Genomic DNA, 16,689 nt, shown 5'->3' on the forward strand with positions numbered 1-16,689 from the left:
AATTTCTCCAGGCAACCCAATGTCTCTGAGTCTGAAATAGTCCATTTGTTCATAGTAGTTCCCCTTATAGAGGAAGTACGTTGACATAAGTGTATGTTCAAAAAGAACAATGGTATATTTATCAAAACTTGAATGCCTCCAAATGTAGAGTGGTTCTTTCTACTGTGATGAACCGTGCAAAAACTATTTTCAAGCTGGAGAGTCTCCATGAGTAAACAAGATGATTATGTACAATGTTCCTACAGGATGGCTGCAAGGTGAAGGAAATCAATTGGTCCCTTAAAAAGGGACCGACAGAAAAACCAGGAAACCTAACAACGAGGAGAAACCTGTCACTACTACCCATCTTCCCTGTATTTCCATGGTTTCTGAAGGATCACCAGGATCCTGAAGAAATACTGGATTAATGCCATCCACAGACCAGTAAGGAAGCTCAAATCCCAGCTTATGAGGGTCAAAGATAACCTGGGATTCCCTGTGAATGTGGAGCAGCGTGTATCGGCCAGATGGGACGCACGGTGGAAACCTGCATCAAGGAGCACAGGAGGTGTATCCGTGTGGGTTACCTGGAGAAATCAGCAGTAGCAGAATATTGCATTCACAATGGCCAAAGGATTGACTTTGACAGCACAAAACTACTGTCCCATGCCAGTGGCTATTAGGACCACCTGGGAAAAGAAACCATTGAAATAAAAATAGAGGAAAAGAATTTTAACAAAAACGAAGGCCTCTCTCTAAGCATGAACTGGAATTTGAATGTAAAGAAAGTGGGTGAGCGGAAACCTGATCTCTGATGAAGATGACAGAGTTTGTCATGGAAACAGTTCTAATCAATACCTGTACCCGTCAGGATACTAAATGTTTCTTCAGATACATAATGTATAAAAGGGAGGTGAGAGTGGGTATTGGACCACTGGAAAATGATGTTGGAGAGGTAGTAATGGAGGACAAGGAACTGACAGACAAACTGATTAGATGTTTTGTATCACTGTGGAAGACACAAGCAGTATGGTGGGTGCTCCAGGTATCAGGGGTCATGAAGTGTGTGAAGTTATTACTAGGGAGAAAGTGCTTGGGAAACTCAAATGTCTGAAGGCAGATAAGTCACCTGGACCAGATGGTCCATACCCCATGGTTCTGAAAGAGGTGGCTGAAGAGATCGTGGAGGCATTAGCAGTGATCTTTTAAGAATCAATATGTTCTGGCTTTGTTCTGGAGGAATGGAAAATTGCAAATGTCACTCCGCTCTTCAAGAAGGGAGAGAGACAGAAGAAAGGAAATTATAGGCTAGTTAGCCTTACTTCAGTTGTTGAAAAGATGTTGGAATCAATTGTTTAGAATATGGTTTCAGGATACTTGGAGCCACATGATAAAAAGGTCAAAGACAGCATGGCTTCCTTAAGGGAAAATTTTGCCTGAGAAGTACGTGGAATTCTTTGAAGAAATAACAAACAGGGTAGACAAAGGAGAATCAGTGGATGTTGTTTATTTGGATTTTCAGAAGGCCTTTGACAAGGTGCCAGACACAAGGCTGCTTAAAAAGTTAAGAGCTCATGCTATTACATGAAAGATATTAGCATGGATAGATTATTGGCTGATTGGCAGGAGGCAAAGAGTGGGAATAAGTGGAGATTTTTCTTCTTGGCTGCTGATGATGCATAGTGTTCCACAGGAGTCTGTGTTGGAACCACTTCTTTGAAGGTTATGTCGATGATTTGGATGATGGAATTGAGGGCTTTATTGCAAAGTTTGCAAATGATATGAAGATAGATGGAAGGGCAGTTAGTTTTGATGAAGTAGAGAGGCTACAGAAGGACAAGCAGATTAGGAGAATGTGTAAAGAACTGGCAGATGGAATACAGTGTTGGAAAGTGTATGGTCATGCACTTTGGTATAAGAAATGAAAGGCTGACTATTTTTAAATGGAGAAAAACTGAGATGCAAAGGGACTTGGGAGTCCTTGTGCAGGATTCCCCAAAGGTTAATTTTCAGGTTGAGTCTGGTGAGGAAGGTAAGTGTAATGTTAACTTTCATTCCAAGAGGACTAGAATATAAAAGCAAGGATGCAACGTTGAGCCTTTATAAAGCACTGGTGAGGTCTCACTTGGAGTATTGTGAGCAGTTTAGGGACCCTTGTATTAGAAAAGATGTGCTGAAAGTGAAAAAGATTCAAAGGAGGTTCATGGAAATGATTCCAGAATTGAATGGCTTGTCATATGAAGAGTGTTTGACGGCTCTGGGCCTGTATTCACTAGAATTCAGAAGAATGAGGGGTGACTTCACTGAAACCTATTGAATGGTGAAAGGCCTTGCTAGAGTAGATATGGATGTGAAGAGGATGTTTCCTATGATGAGAGAGTCTAAGACCAGAGGACACAGACTCAGAATACAGGGTGTCCTTTTAGAATAGAGATGAGGAGAAATTTCTTTAGACAGGGAGTGGTGAATCTGTGGAATTCTTTGCCACAGGCAGCTGTGGAGGCCAAGTCTTCATGTATATTTAAGGCAGATTTTGATAGATTCTTGTTTGATCAGGGCATGAAGGGATACAGGGAGAAGGCAGAAAATTAGGGCTGAGAGAAAAATTGGATCAGCCATGATGAAATGGCAGAGCAGACTCAATGGGGCAAATGGCCTAATTCTGCTCCTGTCTTATGGTCTTGTGGTCTAATTTGCTGTAGGATGAGCTCTAGCTAGAGCATAGAGGATCAGATAGGTGCAAAGTTTGCCTAATCCAAGCCCCAGATGCTCATTTTAGAGTATCTCTATCTGGTAGAGTGGTTCACTCTGTGCGAGGCCTGGACGACTGTATTTCTTGGAGCCTAATGTTATAAGATGACAGATTTTGCACTGGCCTGTGCTATTAGTCAAAGGATTGAATTAATTCACCATTACAAGAGGAAGCAGTGGTGGAATAGTTCCAATCAGTCTGGTACATGAATTTGAATGAGATTTCCCCACATGGAACTTTACAGCATAGTATGGACTTTTTGGCCCATGACATTATTGTCAGCAATTAGCCTACTCTAAGATCAATCTAACCCTTCTCTCATACATGGCCATCCATATTTACTATCATCTGCATCCTATCTCTTAAATACTCCTAATGTATCTGCCACTCAAATTGCCCCTGGTAGGGCATTCCACTCTCGGTGCAAAAAAAACTTATCTCTGACATTTCTTCCAATCACCTTAAAATTATGGCACTTCATATTTCCAAGCTGGGATAGATTCTCTGGCTGTCTACTTGGAGTTTGGAAGAATCAGTAATGATGTAATTATTGGGAGAGATTGACAGGGTGGATGATGAGTACCTCCTGGATTGGGAGACAAGGATCGCAGTCTCAGCCTCTAGATCTCTGACTTCCAAGAGGAAGAGATGTTCCTTTATTCTGAGTGTTGTAAATCATCAGATTTCTCTACCTAGAGAGTTAAAGTGTATTCCGGGGTGATAGAACTGTGGAGACCAGGAGAAGCAGGGAACACGGTAGTAAAGCAGGGGACAGGACAAGAAACAACACTGGACCTGGCAGAGCAGGTTCAAGCCCTTTAAGGACTACTCCTGTTTCTGTTTCTGGTGTACTCATGCATTCTGTTTTGTGGATTGGGAAATATTGCCAAGGGAGTTTTGGTGAGTTGATGCAGTGTATACCACAGATTGACCCACACCCACCCACACACCCACACACCCACACACCCACACACACCCACACCCACACACCCACACCCACACATACACCCCCACTACTTCTTTCCCTCTCTTTTTGCACTACGTATTCTGCAGCTACTTCTTGCATAGTTCATGAAATTAAACCTGATTCTGATCTGATAATTAATATTTTGGGTGATTGGGTTTCCAATCCTGGAAGACATTGCACATCTCAGTGCTATTGGAGATGCTGGGAGGCATTGTGACTAGTGCAGAGGACCTAGAAGTTCCAAAGGGATAGACACAAGCAGTGCATGGGAGAGAATTTGAGTGAAATACAAGGTGGAACAATGTGAGGTCACCCACGTTGGTGTATAAAATACAGTATTTTTTTATAATGGTGATATACCAGGTAATGGGGCCTGTACATAGAGTAAATGGCTAAAACCAGCGTGCAGGTCTAGCAAGCAGTTTGGAGGGTAAATGAAAAGAACTATTTGAGTACATGTTTTACTAAATCCAAATTGGGCCCTGATGGGAGTATTGTGTAGCTCAGATCTCCTAACCTCAAAAAGGATGGACTTGCTGTAGAGGGAGATCCAGGAAGATTCCCTTGACTGGTTCCAGGCCTAGTGAGTTTGCTGTCTGAAGATAAACTGAATAGATTAGGCCCAGATTGTTTTCAGTTAAGAAGAATGAGAGATCTCATTAAGGTTTCAAAATTTCTTAATGGTTTGACATGCTTGGTGCATTGAGGATCTTTCTTCTGGCTGAGGAATCCAGAACAAAGAGTTGCACATCGAAATAAAGGGCAAATTGTTTGGAAATAAGGTGAGGAAAAATTTATTCACCTCGAGGGTGATGAATCTTTGGATTTCTTTGCCTTGGGGAGTTGTGGAGGCCCAATCATAACCATATAACAATTACAGCACGGAAACAGGCCATCTTGGCTCTTCTAGTCCGTGCCGAATGCTTACTCTCACCTAGTCCCACCGACCTGCACTCAGCCCATAACCCTCCATTCCTCTCCTGTCCATATACCTATCCAATTTTTTTTAAATGACAAAATCGAACCTTCCTCTACCACTTCTACTAGAAGCTCGTTCCACACAGCTACCACTCTCTGAATAAAGAAGTTCCCCTTCGTGTTACCCCTAAACTTTTGCCCCTTAACTCTCAACTCATGTCCTCTTGTTTGAATCTCCCCTACTCTCAATGGAAAAAGCCTATCCACGTCAACTCTATCTATTCCCCTCATAATTTTAAATACCTCTATCAAGTCCCCCCTCAACCTTCTACGCTCCAAAGAATATAGTAAATCATTGACTACATTGTGATATATTGGATATAAGCTATCCCCAAGTTACAGATGTTCAACTTGTGGGCAGCTGTACATACCAAATGTGTTCCCATATTATTAAATCTTATGAACAGCAGGACTAGTTTCTTCTCTCTCACCACTGTTAGTAATTGTTCTCTCTTATCACCCTTGTATGCTATTGAAATCTCTCATCGCAATACATCGGAGGTCTGGTTACAATGTTGAGTGATGTTGCTGTATTTTCTGACTTAAGGACAAAATCAGTTCATGGACATCTGTAAAATTGGAACTTGCTTATTACAAGGGGAAGCCCGCAGAGGTTCAGAATATTGATATAAGCCAGTTCTGGGATTAGCTCCACCATGGATAGTCCCAAGTCTGGCTGTGAAAGGAAGAGGGTTAGGTATCGGGCTAGCAACCTGCATCCCATAGAAACCCAGAGCTACAGAAATGCCAACAGGAGCTCTGAAGAGCTCATCCCCAGCAGAGGAATGGAAGGAGATGGTCTACTCCTGGGCACAACTTGAAAGACTGGCCCAGGACAGAGGACTCTGCCAAAGTGGCCTTTGCCTCAGAAGGGGCGGTGGGCTCAAGAAGAAGTGTGCTCAGGCCAGTCCTTTTTAAAACAGTGGCTTTGGAAATCTGCCACACTTACTTAGCAATAATGCGCAGAGCAGTCACCGGAGCTGCTGCCTGGCAGTCCCAGTGCCCCAGGTTCAAACCTGACCTCAGCTGCTGCCTGTGTCGATTTTGTGCTTCCCCTGTGACTGCGTGGGTTTGTTCCCACATCCCAAACACAAGCTGGTCAATGAGTTAGTTGTCTGCCACGGATTGCCCCTAGTGAATGGCAGAAGGAGCTGACGAGAATGTGGGGAGAATAAAGTGGATTAGCAGAGGACTGGTGTTACAAGCAAAATGGTGGCTGATGCTTGGAGCACTGAAGGGCCTGCTTCAGTTCAGTCTATCTCTATGACCTGTTACGAATGTGCCGCAACTCTGAGGGGCCGAAGGGTACAAAGTCGCCCCCTCCTTTTTGAGAATTGCAAGATCGCTATTAATTCGGGTCTGAGACCCAGGAAGTGAGAGAGAGACACGCAGAATCCACAAGGTTTGGAATGTGTCCTGGCCTCAGCAAAAACGGAACCATTGATTACGGCTATTGTCTCTTGGAGACGGAATTGTGTATTGAGTACTGTACTAATCATTGAAGCCCCTCAGGGGACGACCAGAGTGGGCTGGTTGAGGGATTGCATCATCCCAACCTGATTGACATCTGAGACCCTGTGATTAAGGATAAAAGAGGGTCTGGGGAACAACCCCTTCAGACGAACCAGGAGAAACACTAGAAATCCAGTGACAGCGTTTTATAGCAAAAGCCGGTGGGGCCCGTGTGCGTCCTCCCTTGCCTGGGTTGGCGGGCTCACCACGGAAGAACGGCTTAGCTAAAGGAGAGGCCACAAGTGAACGGCCACACCAACGAGACTCCAAAGGATCAAAATCATAAAAGGAAAATCAGCAAGTTTTTCCTCCCAAAATCTCTCTCTCTCTCTCTCTCCAACCATTGCAACCCAGCAGCCCCCAAAGGCTGCAGCCTGCATGAACTGAGTGAACTTTATATTTCCATCGGACAATACATTATCCCCTAGACAACGATAGAGCTTATTTCTTATTGATTATTATTATACCCGCACTTTTAGATTTAGTATTGACAACGTATATTATCTGTATATTTGCATTGATATTATTTTTGTGTATTTTTACGAATAAATACTGTTAAAAATAGTATCATCAGACTTCAACGGACCTCTCTATCTTTGCTGGTAAGTGACCCAGTTATGGGGTTCGTAACAGACCCTATAACAAACTTACTTAAAACACTGACAATGGCTTATCGGTAAGCATTCAAGAGGCTCCTGCACAAATTATCCAAAGATCGGAAGGGATATTTTGTAAAATCCATTTATTTATTTGGTATTCAATACAGAACTATTCAAATTTGGATGCAGCAGATTGTATGAAAATACATTTGTGGAACAACTGATAACGACTATTTCAATGCAAAAAATAACATTCTCTAGAAATGATAAACACAGGAGATTCTGCAGATGCTGGGAATCCAGAACAACCAACACAAAATGCTGGAGGAACTCAGCAGGTCAGGCAGCATCTACGAAGAGGAATAAACAGTCAACATTTCAGGTCAAAACCCTTCATCAGGACTTGTCGACGTTTTGGGCCCGAACCCTTCACCAATCCTGACAAAGGGCCTCTACCCAAAATGTTGACTGCTTATTCCTCTCCAAAGATGCTGCCTGACCTGTTGAGTAACTCCAAATTTTTTGTTTGTTTCTCTAGAAATATATATTACAAAGCTTTGTGGCTCTCCAATAGTAAACAGGCTAAGCCCACCAGGACTCTGTGTCAAAGGGCGGCTGTCTCACCCAACAAGTCTGATGAGCCTCACTGTGCTGACGGAACCTCTATGAGCCAGATACTAGGGAAGAGGACTGATCTGCTGGACATTTGACACTGAAGGGTGACTCTTTGCCACCCTGTGTGTGGAGCCAGCAATAGACAGGACACACAAGGACGTTGTTTGGTCAGGGAGGCTCAGCAGATTTTTATTTCGAATACACCTCAGATTGTACACTGAGCAAGGGCAAGTCACCTTACACCATGTCTAAACTTCTGTATGCAAGACCAACCACAAATACTTAAGGCCCTGGAAGATCTTGCCAGCATCTGGGAGAGCCAATGACTTGGGTACATTTCATTCAATGCAATTGCCCATTATCTGTTTGACTGCCTTCACCTCAAGGACCTCCACCATCCAGGCCATGCTCTCTTCTTCCTATTGCCATCAGGAAGGAGGTTCAGGAGCCTCAGGACCCTCACCACCAGGTTCAGGGTTATCACTCCTCAACCATCAGGAAGGAGGTTCAGGAGCCTCAGAACCCTCACCACCCAGGTTCAGGGACAGTTATTACTCGTCAACTATCAGGAAGGAGGTACAGGAGCCTCAGGAACCACACCACCAGGTTCAGGGTTATCACTCCTCAACCATCAGGAAGGAGGTTCAGGAGCCTCAGAACCCTCACCACCCAGGTTCATGGACAGTTATTACTCGTCAACTATCAGGAAGGAGGTACAGGAGCCTCAGGAACCACACCACCAGGTTCAGGGTTATCACTCCTCAACCATCAGGAAGGAGGTTCAGGAGCCTCAGAACCCTCACCACCCAGGTTCAGGGACAGTTATTACTCGTCAACTATCAGGAAGGAGGTACAGGAGCCTCAGGAACGACACCACCAGGTTCAGGAAGAGTTATTACTTCTCAACCATTAGGCTTTTGAACCATAGGGGATAACTTCACTCACCCCATCACTGAACTGTTCCCACAAAACTATGAACTCACTTTCCAAGACTCTTCATCTCATGTGCTTGATATTTATTTCTTATTCATGTGTTATTATTATTTTTAGTAATAAATTTACTTTGAATTTTGAACTTGATCTGAAAGTTCACTGAGTGGGAAAGGACACTCATTGCACAATACCGCCACCTGCTGGTGAGGGGGAAAGCAGCCTCCCAAGTCACACAACACAACACAACACATACATTGTTACCATCAGAATAAAAATAGCACCTTTATCAAGCTTAAATCTATACAATGACATCAAGTGACTTGCAGAGTTTAATGGCCCATTCCATTCCATTCATTTTATCCAAAATCTTCCCACTACTTTTACAAGTGTTTGCACAAGTGTGTTTTGGCACCTGGATTGGATGGCAGAAACCATGGCCTAACCACATAATGGAGTTTCTGCAGCTCCCAGGAACTGATGCCCTGCAACTGACTTTGCCCATGTTCTGTCCCATGCTAAGCAAAGACGGTGAGGAGGTTAAGAGGGTTTATCCACACAAAACATAACAGCCCTTAAGGACATGCTATTCCCTTTTTGTTCGCCCCTATCGTCTTATTTTGAGATGTGATCTGATCTAATTGCACAAATGTTTCTCCCAAGGTCAGTAAACTCTGAAAATGACATGGTGTGCTGTGGCTATTGGTCAGTTATAGGACACTGCAAGTTTAAACAGTGGCACTTTCAGTGGCGAGGACTAAACTGACTTGGACAGATCACGGACTGCATGCTGCTAACAGGCCGAGCGTAGCAGTATTTGGGAACAGAGTCTAGGTAACGTGTTAGGGTGGCCAGTATACTCTTCACCCTCCTATCCAATGGCCTGTACTTCCCTCTGGCTACCCTACAGTATGTTAAGAGTAGGCAGTTTGATGGAATGTCACTGCCAGGAAAGGACACTGAGATTGGAGGTGACGGGATGGAGGGAGACGGAAGGCCGTGGGAGGAAAAGGAAGCTTCAATTCAAGTGGCTGGCCTCCATCTCAAACTTTGGCATCAATTGATACTCCCTAGTTTGCTCAGAGAAATTCAAGTTAACAGTGCACACTTCAATGAAGGAGTTACTAAACAGTAAAACAATGTGCTGCTTTCGATGGCGGGTAGAGGCACAAGGGGAGAGAACTCCAGTCCAGGACTGCCACGACATCTCCAGGAATTTCCTATTTCATATCCAGGGCTGTCTTGGCACTGTATGGAATTTCCTATTTAATTTCCAGGACTCTCCTGGGACATCCAGGAATTTCCTATTTAACACCCAGGACTGTCCTTGCATCATAAGGAATCTCCAGGACTGTCCTTGGATTTCCAAGAATTTCCTTATCTCTAGGACTGTCTTGGCAGCTCCAGGAATTTCCTATTTACTTTCAAGACTGACCTGGTGTTGTAGGATACCTGCACAGGTGACCTCTTTGGACAAAAGAGAAGATTTATAGTGGCATTAAAAAAAAGTTAGTGTCTTTGTTTTAAAGATAAGAACGGCTCTATACAATTTCTATTATTATTTGGTAGAAAAAAAAGTCAGATGAGGCACAGTGCCAGTAGGGTAGAAGCTGGCTTGCTTTTCCAGTAGGTGTGACGGAGTTGCCACAGGCATGAGCTTCCTAAGTGACTGACAGGAGCTCAGAGGCAGAGTCACCCCAAGGAAACGTTCAATTGGAATGGGCAACTCCTAGCGATTCTCAAGACTTGGTGAGCAAGAAATGTACAAAGTGACAGGAGGAAAATAAGGACCAAAAAATAATTACATGAGTACAAAGCACCTTGTTTTATCTTTTCCTGAATAACATAAAACTAATATAAAATGAAGGTACTTGGGGCCAACCTTCCAGGGAGCGTAGGGCTTCAGATTTGAAGTCCTTAACAGATCCACCTGAAGAGTCTGTCGAAGAAGGCTTGCTGCAGGATTTGGGAGTAGTCATTGGCCTGGAAGATAGCGGCCCTCTCCCTTAACCCTATCTGCAACAGGACATCCATGTCCACGTCCTGACCCACCGCGATCACCGTGGGCACAACATTGTGTTTACGCATGGTGTCCACTGCCTCGGCCAGGCTCCTGTTGCCACTGGTGCCGTCCGTTATGAAGACAAAGGAGATTTCCGAGCCCAGCCTGGTGGATCTCTGGAACAGGTTGCGGATGGCGTAGATGATGGCAGAGCCCACGTTGGAGGCTGAGTCCAGATACTTCATCTCAGCCAGGGAGCTCATGATCTCCGTCTGGTTGTAGCTCAGACCGAAGACCACCTGCTGCTCCGTCTCACCCCCGTACTGCAGGACAGCGAGGCGGGCTCTCATGTCATCGTTGTTGCTGCTGGCCAGGGGCAACTCGGATGCCACCTTCTGCACGAACTCGCGCACCAGACGGAAGTTGGTGGCGCCCATCCTCTCGGAGCCATCGATCATGAAGACCAGCTCCACCGGACGTTGTGTGCACGGTGCGACGGCCAGCTCTGGGTCAAACAAGAGGGGCACATTAGGTCCAACAAGGTACTACCCCCTCTCTCCCTCACCCACCCATCCCAAATCACTCAAAGTTGGGTTTATTGTCCTATGCTTAAGCCATGTATGCATGGTTATAGTGAAAATCATAGACACTGTGTCTATGTACTGTGTTGCAAAAACCCAGTACTCATCGTCAGTAAGAGCAAGGAATTGATTGTGGACATCAGGAAGGGGAAGTCGAGGGAACACACACCAGTCCTCATTGAGGGATCAGCAGTGGAAAGGGTGAGCAGTTTCAAGTTCCTGGGTGTCAACATCTCTGAAGATCTATCTTAGGCCAAACATATTGAAATAATTACAGAAGGACTGGCTCTGGCTGTATTTCATTGGAGCTTGAGGAGATGTGACATGTCACCCAAAACTCCAGCAAAATTCTACCCATGTACAGTGGACAGCATCCTAACTGGCTGCATCGGAATTTGGTACGGAGGGGCCACTGCACAGGATTGGAAAAAGTTCCGGAAGGGTTGTAAGCTTGGCCAGCTCCATTCCGGCCTCCCCACCATCGAGCACATCCTCAAATGGCGACCCTCAAAAAAGGGCTGCATTCATCATTAAGGATCTCCATCAGCCAGGAAATTCCCTCTTCTCATTACCACCATCAGGGGGGAGATACAGGAACCCAAAGACACACACTCAATGTTTCAGCAACAGCTTCTTCCCCACCATGCACAGATTTCTGAACCGACTGCGAGCGTGTGAACACTTCCTCACTATCTTTGCTCTCATTTAGCACGACGTATTTAATATATTTTTAGACATTTCTTACTGTAATGCTGTGGCAAAACAAGACATTTCACAACATGTGTCAGTGAAAACAAACCTGACTCTAATTCTGATCACAGGCACCATCAGGAAACCCCAGCACAGATTGTAAGTAAGAAAGTAACCACCCAAGGCAGAGAATAAACCTTGCTCTTTTCTATTAACTCTGTTCTTTGACCTTAGAAGTGATTACTTGCGCGATGGACTTTCTTGGAGTTTCACCTACAGTTGGAATCGCTGCACAGCAGGACCATGCAAGCTGTAGTGGGATAACAGCCAGGTCATCTGTTTCAGAGGCTAAACTCTTGGTGTTACGTTCCCTCGTCTTTCCCTCCATTAAAGAGAAAATAGTTTCTCCATATCTACGCTGAAAGTTTAGTACGCAGGCCAAGTAGAATCCTGTTGCTTCCATCGGTTTTCTGTAGAAAGACTTCATCTTCTCTAGCTGTCAAAATTCCAACCATCTCAAAAATTTCCAAAATAACCATTTGATCTCCAGGTTATTACCAGAGGGCTCTCAGATTCCCTCCTATTTTGCGAGGAAATGCTCCCAGGCCCAAATGCCATCAAGCCTCTCTATTCAGGAGGCAGACACTAGTGAAAATAGCTTCCTTCTGTTTATCCTGTCAATGTTTTGAGCAGCTTCCAATTAAGTCTCGAGAAGGAATGCAACCTTTCCACATAATCCAACTCTGAGGAGCCCTGGCAGCTTCCTCTTGAATTGACACTCTGCTCCCAAGAGCAACATATCCCTTCTGAGGGTGCAGTGCCTGGACTGCACACAAGACTCCAGATAGTCTAAGCAATGCTTCACCCTCTCTCTATTATCTAGCTCATTAACTGGAAGTTAACACGTCAGTACAATTAGTTTATGCTTCAGACTGAGTTGCTAATTGTACACAAACTGTACACTCTAAAGGTTATCAATTTGAGTAGCAAGTTTAGATATTTTTTATCATGCCATATAAATCATCAGTGATTGGTGAGGATCCAGCACAGAGCCTCAAGTTATACCACAGCCAATTATTCCAGTTCCATTTTCTATTGACTAATGAATGCCTAGTCTAAATCAACAACTTGTTTTCCATTCCACCAGCTTTATTACGTCAGATTGTAAATTTTAATATATTTTAAACATCAATCCAACTAATCATTTAACACTTTTCTAAGTTTACTGAGGTTTGTTAGGCAAGACTCACACTTTCCAAATACACATTAGTTTTCTTCAATCAATTATAACTGCTCTAGCTTTGCCCACCGCTGATAACAGTCTATCCAGCCCTGTTTCCACACCTGCCCCCACCCCCGCCTCTCTCAAATCGTGGAGTTACACTCACAACTTCAAAAGGCATGGTTCTTGGATCAAGCAGGCTTTCACAGAATTATGACTAAAGAATCTGCAGTTCCCTCCCCAATTTTCCATAAAGCCCTGCATAAGATCAGCAAAGGAAAAGCCTGCAGAATTCCCACTTCTGTAACCATGGGATACACACAATGACCATGGGCCAAGTAGCTGCACCATGGGTGTAAACCAACTGAACAGCAGCCCCGGGGAGAAAACATCACTTAGCAACTGGTAACATATGGCTAGAGAGTTTCCAGTGTTTTTTTCAAAGGCACATATGTCCTCTCTAGGCACCCATACTTCAGCTAACATGATAGATCTACGTCTAGTGGATTTTAGATAGACCATCAAAGGTTTATGGAGTTGCCCCTTTGAGAATTAGATTGCAAGTTCCTCTTCTAGTGGGAGGGCAAGTTTCTTACAATGGCCATGCAAGGGAGTGGAGGAGAGGGGGATCTGGGTAACCAGTCCAGTGAGGATGACTGGAACATCCTCCCTCCATATCCCACGTGTGATATGCTGCTCTCTGCAGTTAATCCTGTGACTTTATAGGAGCCTACTTACCATTGGAAACTTGTCCTCACAAAGGTGTGAAAATGAACAAAGCCCATTCACCAATAAATGCAGTGAGATCAGGAGCAGTCCTGGAGAGGACTGAGACCTCTTCACACAACGTCACTTTCTGCCACTATGTTCTGCTGAACTCTGAAAGGTGTCGGACATCTGATTATCTTGCTGGTGGGGAAGAAATGGAGGCCTTTACCTACTACCCACTCTTCCTCCCTTCTTTTCATTGGGTGCGTGACATTTAGACCCACCAGAGAGGAAATGGCAGAGGATGCCCGCTTTATCTCTTACACTCCTTCCAATGACCCAACTGAAGCAACACTGCATTACATGGCTGGTGTTATCCACGTGCCCCACGGAGCCACAAGGTCCACGGAAATGGCCACCTGGACCCTGTGGGCCTGCCTTCCAGTCTGGAGCAATTCTGATCGATCTGCCCCAAATTGGTGCACCGAAAAGTGATCCCCTTTATCCCCCATGACAAAAACCAACTCTGTCTTTTCAGAATGTTTTTGCTTTGCACTCTTGCTACAGGCAGCTTAAAGGAGCATTTTAGTAGAACTCACGAGGGTGGACGGGAAGCATCTCAGAGCAGCAGGAAGGATTTTACATTCACCATCACAGTGCGCCAGCCCTTGGGGTGGGCATTAACACCAGCACAGGCTTTCCAAAATGGCGGTGTAGACAGTTCCCACAGTTGCTGAAACCAGCTGCCGGGGGGTCTCCCAATGCAGGTTCACCGACCGGCGTTCCCCAAAACACACACCCTCAGCAGAGGCAGAGTTTAACCTCCCTTCCACTCTCAAAGCACAAAGACTGCTTTGTACTCCGCGAGATGTCCCCCTCCGCTCTGTCAGTACAGGGTGCAAGGCCCGAGGGCACAAGTTGGTCCACTGTGGTCTCACTCTCAATCAGAAGAACCAGAGCACGAAAGCAGAGCTCACACGTCCTCACCTCACATGCTCACAGCCGACAACAGGGGAGGAACCCTGCCCCTACCCGGTGCCCTGCCTGATACCTATTCCTCAACCAACTTCGGTGAAAGCAGATGGTGGTCTGGCTACTGTCATGAAGCTGTCTGTTGCATCTCACTGTGTGGAAACAGGCTGCCGGCCGCTCTGCATTAGGAACAGCAACCACAGTTGACATCACTAGCTAATGCAAGTTTGTTCTTTTCTATTAAGACATCATCCAGCATCTGAGAATGAAATGAATCGTTTATTGAATAATACATATACATCGATTAAAAAACCGCATCCAAACAGACAGAAGCAAGCATTGCCGGCGGGCTCCTTATATGTGTGGGGGTGCACAGAGACAGGCAGAGTGGTGGGGGCCAGATGCTGCTGGAAATACTACACAGACTGCTGGCATCTGAGGAGTTCGGGTGGTGGGTGGGGTTACGGGTGGGGGGGGGAGCAAAGAGCTCACATTCCAGAGGCCCCCACCCACCTTCAGCACAGCTTGTCAGGCCTGGTAAGTTTCGGATGTGTCCTGGAGGTCAATTCTCAGGACACAGCCATGCCAGGAGAAAGATAAAAACAAAAATCACAGAATGAAACATGAAGTGTGCAGAAAAAAAAACCAATCTGTCTCTGAGGTTCAATTATTGGGACAAAGGGAGGCCAATCCCTTTCCAATCAACTTGGGAAGATACCCAACTGCCTGGCGGCCCGGTGATGGGGAGGTGCTAGAGATGATGTAGGCTCTGGGGATACATCAGACCAGAGGTGCGAGCTTCAAGGTCCAATTGTAGAGTCTGCATGCAGATTCTTTAGGTAATCTCCAACAATTTCTACTCTTATTTCACATTGGAGCAAGGTTTACTTCATAAGCCCTAGCCAACTACAGATTTCAAGTCACCTCGCTCCCACCCTGAACTCCAGATGCATTCAGTCTGAATTCCCGGAGATCCACTTTAGTCCCAGTGGTCTTTGCACTGCTAAATTTCCACAACCGCTCGCCGCCACCCCAGCCCCCGCCATCCCGGCAGATTCTGTTGGTATTTAGAAAGCCAGATTGAGGAATGCAAGTGTCCAGAAGCCATCAGGGAGTCAGTGGGCCCAACAGCTTGCAAAGGCTTCATGGGCTGTGAATGTCCTGGGATCCATCAAAAACCTGCGGCAAACCATTAAAGCAGCTGGGAAAATCTGGGCCTTTTATTCCTGGTCAGACCGGCCCCGCAGAACAGCCGCGAAAGACTTGGAGAGAGGGACAGCATGCAAGGCTCGGAATGGGAAGCAAGCTGGCTTTCCATTGTCCTTCAACAGTGGGAACCAGCGTGTGCCGTAAAGCAGTCTCAGCCACGGAATATTTGCACACTTCCCCTAGCACAGCTCGAGTGCTTTTTCGGTATTCCCTGTTATGTTTCTGTAAACCTTTTTAAAAGAATCTATGAATAAGTTTGTCCAGTTTTTGCGTTCCTCTCCGCTGGCAAATTTGGCCATCCCTGCAGTGTAGGCCATGGTTGCCACCAGTTTGCTGTAGTCCTGAGATCTTAATTCCTGGCTTGTGGTTAACCAGTTCTCAGGGTAACCCTCAAACCCTGGGAAGAACAGGTTACCTGAATATGCATCGTTACTGTTAAATTCATCTGAAAACGATTAAAAAGAAGAGTTTAGGCTTGCTGGCATTGGCTATCAGAGGATACCATTTACTCAGTTACCAGTAAACCTGCACAGCTCCTCTCCAAGTCCTTCCGGTCACAGTCGACAAGCAGAACGGACAATCGCTCCTTATGCCGGGAAAAAGCACCATGGCCTGTACGGGAGCATGAGTTACCAATGTGGAAGCCACTGTGAAATGGACAAGTTTGTAAAAGGAGGGAAGAGAGGGGAACTCAAGAGAAAACAAGGAGCAAAAAGGAAGCGGATTAAAAAGAAGAATTGGGGTGAAGAGGAGAAAGGAAGAAAGGGACTTGCACAGTATTAACATAATGTGCAATATTTACAAAATACATAAAGCACATTATTTCTAATGCTTTTCACTCTCTCAAGAGTCCCACAAACAGCAATGAGATAAATCAGTGGCTCGCCAGATTACAGAGAGTTCAAAAAGCTTCTTCAGAATGGTTCTCTGGAAAACGTTGACAGTGGAGTTTTGGCGTATCATTCAAAGATGC

General features: G+C 45.3%; 1 protein-coding gene across 11 annotated transcripts in view; it reads right to left on the reverse strand.

Annotated features, from left to right (window-relative positions):
- Window positions 1-6,913: 6,913 nt before the first annotated feature.
- Window positions 6,914-16,689, reverse strand: part of col6a2 (collagen, type VI, alpha 2) — a 67,532-nt gene continuing 57,756 nt past the window's right edge. For 10 of the 11 annotated variants that reach the window (XM_073046480.1, XM_073046479.1, XM_073046486.1 and 7 more), the window contains one exon: window positions 6,914-10,839. In XM_073046480.1, coding sequence (XP_072902581.1) covers window positions 10,250-10,839 — 590 coding nt within the window. In that variant the 3' untranslated portion in view covers window positions 6,914-10,249. Of the gene's footprint in view, window positions 10,840-14,767; window positions 16,162-16,689 lie in introns of those variants that run through there. The other variant, XM_073046489.1, reaches the window with a different exon arrangement.

The sequence above is a fragment of the Hemitrygon akajei genome, chromosome 5 (assembly GCF_048418815.1).
Source record: "Hemitrygon akajei chromosome 5, sHemAka1.3, whole genome shotgun sequence".
NCBI lineage: Eukaryota > Metazoa > Chordata > Chondrichthyes > Myliobatiformes > Dasyatidae > Hemitrygon > Hemitrygon akajei.